Source organism: Oratosquilla oratoria, chromosome 32, assembly GCF_046742065.1.
Source record: "Oratosquilla oratoria isolate Oo_2021 chromosome 32, ASM4674206v1, whole genome shotgun sequence".
NCBI classification, from domain to species: Eukaryota; Metazoa; Arthropoda; class Malacostraca; order Stomatopoda; family Squillidae; genus Oratosquilla; species Oratosquilla oratoria.
The window spans coordinates 28,468,155-28,477,790 of record NC_134808.1 but is presented as its reverse complement, the minus strand read 5'-3'; the positions used below and the strand labels follow the sequence as shown (position 1 = coordinate 28,477,790).

The 9,636-nt window shown below is 40.6% G+C and overlaps 1 protein-coding gene across 1 annotated transcript; it reads left to right on the top strand.

Moving 5' to 3' along the window:
• Positions 1-6,274: 6,274 nt before the first annotated feature.
• On the top strand, positions 6,275-7,096 carry LOC143017632 (uncharacterized). The gene is made up of 3 exons (XM_076172418.1): positions 6,275-6,365; positions 6,525-6,740; positions 6,853-7,096. Exons 1-3 carry the CDS (start codon positions 6,354-6,356, stop codon positions 7,060-7,062), a joined length of 438 nt encoding a protein of 145 aa, XP_076028533.1. The 5' UTR covers positions 6,275-6,353; the 3' UTR covers positions 7,063-7,096.
• The last annotated feature ends 2,540 nt before the right edge of the window (positions 7,097-9,636 follow it).

The following is a 9,636-nucleotide window of genomic DNA, read 5'->3' as shown; positions in this document are numbered from 1 at the left end:
TTCTGTCTCGCTCACCTGCCACACTGGTCTGTAGCCTAATCTAAGTCGAGCAGATACCACATTATGTCTTCTAAGAGTCCTCGGCGGCGATATTTGTGGGGGCGATTGGCAAAGTGATCATAGTGCTGAATGGTCATACTCGAAGGTCGTTCGATATTCCTACGGTGAACGATAGGCAAATGAGCTGCAGCACGTATTTTGCGTCTGTAGAATGAGAGGGAACCAGGTGAAGCGTCAGTTGTAGGTGAGGGCTGTTCGCAGGCTGCCTTGGCGAGTAGGTCCACTGTCTCGTTGCTAGTTATTCCTACGTGAGAAGGGATCCACAGGAAGTGAATAACAAGGGAGTGCTCAAGGGCTGTGGCTAACTGAAATAGAATGAGAGTTACTAGGTTATGGGATTCTGATTTTTGGGAGGACAAGGCACGGAGAGCAGATTGAGAGTCACAGATAATTAGGCCATTACTACCAATACGTAGCAGTAGATTGACAGCATCCAGGAGTCCGTGGATCACAGCATCATCCACACACAACAATTCTCCAGTCACCCCTATTATCTGCCTTCTCCTTTCCTTCCTCAACAAACATTCCCCTCTTTCCCAATACCCCTTTTATCCCATCCATCCATTTCATCCTTGGTCGCCCCCTCATATTCACACCTCCCACCTCTGCCTTCCACACCTCTTTTACTAATCTTTCTTTCCTCATTCTTTCCTTGTGTCCAAACCATCCCGATACTCTTTCATCAACCCTATCTCCCAACTCCCTTTTCACCCCTGTTCTCCTCCTCACCTCGTTTCTCACTCTATCCAGCCTAGTAACCCCTATCATACATCTCAGGCACCTCATCTTAAACACATTCAAACTCCTTTCTTCCTTGGTTACGTTCTATGTTTCTGCCCCATACAGTGATGTTAGCACAATCATTCCTTCATACTATATCATCTTAGCATCCATTCCTAAATGTCAATTTCAAATGTCACTCTTTAATCCTTCAAGGCTTTTACTTGCTTCTCTCAATCTACATTCTACCTCCATCTCCACTCCCTTTCCCGCCACGTTCGCACCCAAGTATCTAAAACTATCCACTTCCTCTAGTCTCTCTCCCTTAATACTCACTTCCAATTTGCTGAAAAGTCATTTCAAGTGCTGACAACAGCGTCCCGAACTTTTAAACTAATACGCGATTTTTATTATGAAGAATTAATTGTCATTTCAATATAAATATCGCATACTGGCAACCCTAGCATCAAAACACATGACAACATATATCTAGCTTGTTATTGTTTTAACTTTTTTCTTTTCTTTACTCTGTCCTTTTAAATAACGCATTTGACATGAACTCCGTGTTGTGTGTGTGATTCTCCATGGTCTTGGATCACGTGTTAGTCTCGTGATCAACAGCTCCTTCCCGGATGAGAGCTCAAAACTCTTATATGACCGATCTATGGATAATGCTGTGAGCTTACACACATACACACACATTCAATTCCCCACCCCCTAGAGTTGGAGTAACGACTCTCAGCGCAGCGGTACTGAAAATATTTCAGCCCCGGGCGGGATACGAACTCGGACCGCTGTAAGAGCAGTTGCGAACACTACCATTGCGCCGTCGAGTCATGTGTGTGTGTGTATGTCAGAGAGAGAGAGAGAAATGAAGAGAGAGAGAGAGGGAGAGTGCATCAGTTCCTGCCACAACGTGGGTAATGACGCACGTGTGACCCACGTGGCCATGTTGACATTTACTATGCACCGCGTTTTCTTTGCTTCCACTTGGTTTGCTGCAAATACAATTGTTCGAAATGCCTAGACCATCGAAACAGAAGAGGGCTGCAGCGGAGTAGGGGAGGAAATCAGACATAAGTAAGAGAGGAAACATGAAGAGGAGAGAGATTGGTAGAACTTTACCAGTAAAAGGCTACCAATCTCTACTTTCAGAAACACTTTGAATGCCTTGATTTACTTGAATAATGAATTATCAAATAATTTACTTGCATATTTCACCAATCACGCCCTTGAAATTGATGTCTAGAGTGTAAAAACCTCAAGGTAAAAATTGAAACCCTAAAATAATGTCATTCAAAGTACTACTACTCTGACAATTTTTGGTCTATTTGCATGATTCTTTTTCTATTTGAAAACTGACATTTTGTTCTACATTTTGCATACAGTTTATCATGTTGTGTTCAATATTGGAACTTCTAGAAGGATTTATGTTATAAACAATTAAATCTGTCGAGATGAATATATCAGCAGAGTAAAAAGTAACTACTTAACCTACACATGTTAATGCGCTGATAATATAATTATAACCATGCCCACTACTTTCTTTAAAAAAATTGCTAAGGCATAAGTCCAAATAGTTGGGGACTAGTAGCGGTTTGAATATTGATTGCACTATGTAACACGACTTTTGTCTTTGACAAGCAAGCGTTATTTTCCAATTCTTTTCATTGCAAAACAACAGAAAATGTCCATTATTCCTGTCAAACTCTGCTTTTGTGGCTTTTATACTTTTTTTTTTTACTCAAAATAGCTCAATTTCACCATTTTCATCATTTTTGGACAGAAAAAATCAAATTACACAAATTTTCGTTTTAAAACTTCTGAAATTAATTTTCATGATTAAGAATAAGCAGTTTTTCTTGAATTACGTGAACACAAGAAGTCATTTTTACATATGACCCCCAAATATAGTCTCCCATCATGTTTCCATTGAAGGGTCCCTAATATCTTCAAATTTAATTATGTCTTGGTGGAAGCGATCCCCTTATTCCTCTAAATATGCTTCCATATTCTCTTTGAAGTTATCGAGGTAAGCATCTAGGATATGAACCTTCAAGGACATTCTGCAGCCCATCTCACCATAGCTTTTCACTAAAGCTTCAATCAATTCCATATACTTATCAGCCTTGTTGTTGCAAGAAACTCCTGTGCTACAGCAATGAAACACTCACAATCTTTTTTCTCCTTTTCTGTGAGCTTTTGTAGAAATTCTGAGCACTCCATTATTTTCTTTACTTGTGGTCGAGTGAAGATACCAACTTTCACCTCTGACTTTGAAAGCTTAGAAAAGAAGTTTTGAAGATATTTGAAGACAGCAGACTCCTTGTCAAGAGCTGTAACAAACTGTTTCATGAGACCCAGTTTGATGTGTAGTGGAGGAAACAAAACCTTTTGAGGATTCACCAATCGCTCATGTTTAATATTGAGTGCTCCTACTGTTGTGTCAGTCTTTGGAGGCCAGTGCTTTCTCTGGTAAAATGCTGCTCTGACTCTACCCCCCCAAAAAAAAAAAAAATAATAATAATAATAATAATGGATTTTTGGGAAAACCTTCTTGCAGTCCCATCAAGAAAGCCGCCATCTTCGTCTCCAATAACTTCCCAGCCATACTTACTGTAGTTCAAAGTCTTCCCCTCTGTTTAGTTCATATTCTGATAGTTGGATTTTTTCTGGAGGAGATGGTACAGGAGGATCAGCACTGTATGATACTGGTGCAATGGAAGATAGGATGTCTGGGTAGAGAACAGCAGCTGCATTTTTCCTATATCGGTGTTTGGAAAAAACAATAAGTTGAGTGATCGGTAGGTTCACGCCATATTCTAGGAATAGCAAATTCAATGGTTCTGTTTTCCCCTCTATACCCGTACCATCCTGTAAAAGAACAACAGTGTGAATTTCCGTTAAACTTATTTAATTTTTATTTCAATTCTTAATTGGGTTTTATTCTTAAGAAAATAACAGCTCTCTTACCTTCTAGTGTTCTCTTACAATGCTCACAAGCAAAATGAGGTGCCCAGGTCTTGTCTTGGTCCCCAACTGGCACACCAAAATATGCTTTGTAAGCTTCACACATTTTTCCAGATGCTGTCACAGAGAACTTCTTTGCTCTTGTCTTGATGAATTGACCACATATGTAGCAGAATGCACCTGGAGAACGATTGCAGCCTCTTGATCCCATTTCATCTCTTGTGATGTGTCTTCTCAGGCAGACAAAACAGAATAGGTTGGTAGTCTGCAAGCCCCAACTTTAATATTGTCAAGCAGTACTCTAGAATATTCTTAGTCTTTCTAGAATGTATTTCGGAATATTCTCGAACCTACTTTCGAATATTTTGGATTACTCTAGAGAATAGTTGTAGATTCTAGAGGATTCTTGAATATTCTACATCTTTATACTGTATTCTAGAAACTTCTATGATATTCTGGAAATGTTGACATTGAAAAGAATGTTCTAAAATGTTATAGAAACTTCTGAAAATTGTAAAACATCCTGGAACATTTGAGAAGATTTCTGAAATGTAAGCAAATTCTTCTAAATATGGGAATTTCATGTTCGATCTGGTCAGTTCAGGAATGATCTATAGAACATTTTATATTCTTTCTTTAATTGTTTTAACTTATTTGAAACATTTCAAAAGCAATTAGATAAGCCATTAAGAGAAGCAATTAGATGTGCAATCAAAATAAGCAATTAGATAAACAATTAAGATTTTCCTCTAACATGAAAACCAATAGTAATCCATACTATAATGAAATAAAGCAAAAACATAAATTCATTGTTCTAACCACAAAAGCAAAGTTTTAGGATTTTTTTTTAGATGGAAATGACTGGAAAATTATGGTTTGGAGCCAAGGACAAGGGAAAAGTGAAATTTTGTTACCTAATGTTATTTTTGCACAATAAAATAAGTTCTTTTTATTGTGTAAGTATAGTATCTATAAAAAACTTCAATGAAAAGTGGTTAGAATGACTACAATGATGAGCACGACTTTCAGAAGAAAAAAAAACTAGCTCAATTAGGGAGAACAAAAAATGCCTGAAGCGGACCGACGTCCTTAGTAGATTTTGTATTGTTCGTTTCTGATAGCTGGTATCAGTATTGTGACACATAGCTGTACCTCCTCCTTTTTATCAGTGTCTTTAATGTGATTTGTAGAATATACGGAAGCAGCATATTCCAAATATGGATGCATTGCTAATTCTTATAAATTGATCATGACAATTGGACTTTGCATTGCACTATCAATCGTACAATCTTATTTCCCCTAAGGCAATGCCTTGATGATTTAAAATCGTTACTGATAATTGTTTACCTCTGTGCATAACGTTACACTTGGTTTACATTTCATGAGGCTTTTTTCTGTCTTTTTCATATTGAATATTTGAGTGATCGTCTGGTTTTCTGGGCAGCTCAGTATTGTATCCTTCACAAATATGGAAATATATAGTGGGTTTAAGTCCAAGGACTATGTCACTTATATCAGCAGAAGTGCCCCATCAGAAGAACTCTGTAACATCTATCCAGCTAGGCGTTTTTCCATCGAGAAAAACTTGATGTCTACGATTCTTCAACCTCTTGCTGATCCAGCTTAGCAGCTTACCTTTTACTCCAACTGAAACGAGTTTAATTAATAGTCTTTGGTGTGGGAAAGCAAAAGCAGAAGTTCTTTCAAAATACAGAGGCATTAGATCTACACTGTTTCCTTTGTAGTCTGAAACAACTTTTGTAAAGTTCTACAAGTTTAGTCGCGCAAAACTGTCTAAGTTGTATGGCAATTGTTTTCTAAGGAACACACAAAGCCATCTCTCAGAACTGTTTTCATATTTTCCTTGCGATTGTGGCTAGACTTATGCACCTGTAGTTTTACGTTCCCTTTTTTTTAACATGGGAATAACGTTTGCTAATTTTCATTCTCGTGATAGATTCTCTTTCATTTGAAATGGGATAACTCCTACCATATTGCTAAGAGCTGGGAATAAACACGATGGGGTTTATGTTCAAAATGAAAAGAAAAACTAGTTGTCATCAATAGGGTTTTCGATTTGTTCTTAATCGACATTGGTTAACTCCTCTCACTGGTTAAGGGGTTTTCCTCAGCTGAATAAAATCGCCTGACAGAAGCCCGAATAAAGATACAAGTCAGGCATAGCATTGGAAGTGGGTAAATAGCCGGAAATCATCAAGAAGTCAGATTGGAGATGTACTCAGTGGCATCACAGAAGCTCCGGAAGGAATTCACGAAGAATTCACTGAAAAAAAAAGACGAGGACAAGGGAAAAGGGCCATAGAACGTGCTAGAAGGCGGAAGAAATGGGTCGAGGTGCTTTGAAGGACTAATGAAAGACCAATGAGACAAAGGTGTTGAAGGAAGGCGTGGTGACACAAATAGCTACAGAAGTGTTTTTGTAGCTTGATATTTTGCGGTAACCCTACCTACAGACGAAGAGTCCGGAGAATGTGGCAACACTCGCGAAGGATCAAGGGGGGGATAACTATATATACTGGCACGACTACCTGATTGGGCATGTGACTCGTGCTGGTCGCGGCATCTCTTGCGCATTCGTCATCATGAAGGCAATCGTAAGATTACAGAACTACTCATAGCATTCCCTTGCATTGAACTAAACGAAAATATTCATTTGTGACTATATCTACATGAACATTACTTTCTGTATTACTAATATTCATTGTCACATTGAGGAGGGTAAATAATTACTTATTGGTGTATGGTACTTACAGGTGTTTGGTCTGTTCGTGGTTATTGCGGTGAGAGCCGCTCCTCAGAGTGTGGCGACTGTAGGAGAGCCGAGTCCTTCGAATGCTTTTCCTCAAGGGCCAGCTCCGCAACCCTTCTTCATGAACCAACTGCCCCTCCTGCAGCAGCCACAGCTGACTGGACGGCCTCACGTCGTGCCGCAGTTCCTCCCCACTTTTCCCTTCGTCCAGACTGTACTCGTGAGTACTGCCCGAGGAAGTGTTTGAATCTTGAAATGTTCGGCCTTTGCACAAACATTGTTTTTGAGCGTGTACACAACTATGTTCAACCTCCTTCTCCTTATTTCCCCAGGTGCCTCAACTGACCCCTGCCCAAGAGAACGCCCTGGCCCATCAAGCCTTCTTCCAGATGTGGCATGCCCAGGCTGCTCGCAACAGCGTGGCTCCCACTCTACATGTTCCTGCAGAGGCCTCTGCCGCCGCTCCTTCTCCTGACGCCAGCGGTTCTGCTTCCTCTGTTGCCAGCGAACCAGCTTTGGCAGATGCCCCAGCTGCCTCCTAAATTGTCACCATCAATCCTACAATTTCGCCCAACATCCATCCATCCCTGAACCCACATCTTGCACTTCCTACTGATTCTATACCCTCTTATCCTACTGTTGATGCTCATTAGTTGCACACATACCTACAAACACACACACACACACACACACACACACACACACACACACACACACACACACACACACACACACACACACACACACACACACACACACACATATATATATATATATATATATATATATATATATATATATATATATATATATATATATATATATATATATATATATATATGAGGTAAACAGAGAGAACAGTTGGAGTTTTTATTCACTGATATTTCGTCCTTACCAGGACGTCTGCAGAGTAAATACATATATTTATGTGAACGGAAATGTATGTATTACAGTAAGCAAGCAATGTAGCTACATCTTTCTTTTTGTAGACAATACTACGCTATATCATGTATAAGTTACAGATATGTTCTGCAAATATTGATATAGTTAGCTCGGGTAAAATATGTCCTCTTGTGTCAAGGTCATTGTGAGTGAATATGAGATGGAAATTATGGAAACATTACTTGATGACTTGAATATCTTGTACATGTATTCGTCGTTTTCAATTCAATTAAAACATGTAAATATATTTTTAATACTATAATGTTTTTCTATATTTTGTTCCTCTTGTGAGGGGGTGATATTTATTTCAAGTGGACGGTATCTACATGGCTTAGAAATCTTTTGAGAATGTATCTGAAGGACTCCTGCCGATATTAGATAAGTAACAGAGGTGACGTCATGGCGCGCAACCTCAAAAAGACGGATTTGATAGCACAGGGAATCCAATCAAAATATTAGCCGCCATGGGAGTCTTCTCGGTGGTGGTGGATAATAATCGGAGTTCCGCGGTGATGTGAACTGCCACCAGTCATAGCCTACATGTACATATACGGAGAGAGAAATACAACTGTATAAACATTCTACGTAACGCCCAAACACAAACGATAAGGAGGAACAACAGTTTCAGTGTAACCTTCCAAAAGGATTTGAGTCACATACAAGTACCTGCATCAAGTCCAATATGGTAGATGGCAAGTGCGGTGTGATGCAATGACAAGAGAAAAACACGAGAACAAGCTTTATCTGTCTTGGTGAGAGGAAATAAAAGTAGTGGAGTCGGAAAAAGATCTTTAGGTGACTTGAAATATCATCGTCAATCCTGAACACCACATAATTCACAAAGACTATGATAAATATAATATATTTGGTGAGCAAACATACGAGGTATTTTAGCCAGTCTGACGAAGATATCTTTAAAGATATCCATGCCCCAGTAACCCTAATCTATCATGGAATATGTTTTAGTGATGTGAAACCTACACAACATCAAAAACAGTACAGAGGCAGAGAAACCCTCAGCTTCTTTGGGCCACACCCTCTCCTGGACATCGCGTGGACAACAAACCGTGTATATGAACTGTTCTGGACCACATACAAGGTTGGGGTCATATCGGGTGCCCCGCAAAAATAGATAAATAAATAAATAAAATAAAAGAAATAAATGAGTAAATGAATGAACAAGTAACACGAAATAAGTAAATACATAATAGTAATAAATAAATAATAATAATAGAAGGCAGGGAAAAAACAAAAGCGTTATTACCATTTTGCCCTAGTCGCTATTGTAGTCGTGGACCTCCTCCCCCTTCCACTTTCCCCACCTCGGCGCTGGAATACAGGGAAGGCCAACTGGACCCTTTTCTAAGAGGAACTAGACCGCTGGAACCAGTCCTATGTTCCCACACAGAACTTCGTCGCAGCCGTCCAGGCCGCTGCTGCGGAACGAGCTGTCCCCAAAACGAAGCCAGAGATAAATCGGTGTGCCGACCGGTGGTGTTACAACGACATCGTAAAAGAGAAAAACCACAAAATCAATGTATTCCGTAGCTTCCTGCAACGCCGCCCATCCCTTGAGGCAAGAGCTCTCCTGCGCTCTGCCATCAGGCATGCGCGGGCAGTCACCCACTGAGTCCGGGATGAAAAGTGGCTGGAATGGTGTGCCACTTTTTCTGGCCAAACCTCTGCTAGTGCCCTCTGGAGAAAGTTGTGGCTGGAAACAGGTGCATCCTCCCACGCCCCACTCAGCCGCATCTTTCTGCATCAGCTTTCAACTTTTCCACCTCAAGGGAAGGAAGGCTGACTGCGACCCGGCATGGCTGCGACTCTTAGTCCTTGAAGCCATAAGGTCCATCACCCGACCCCCATCCCCACCCCAGCGAGTCTGTTGTACCACACGGACGGCTCTGTGGATCCCTTCACGGGGAGTTGTGGCGCGGCTTCTACAACCGCCGATGGGATGACTGCGCTATGGAGAGAGAGTGACGGAAGCTCTACTCTTCAGACGTAGCTTGCTGCCATCTCCAAGACCCTGGACCACGCTACCTCTGCTGAGCAAGGGGCAGTCGTGATTCAAATAGACTCAAAAAGTCCTATTGACGTTATCCGGTCCGGGAAGACAACGAATGACGTCTACTTAGCCACATCAATCCAGCACTCACTGCACCTCCTGGAAC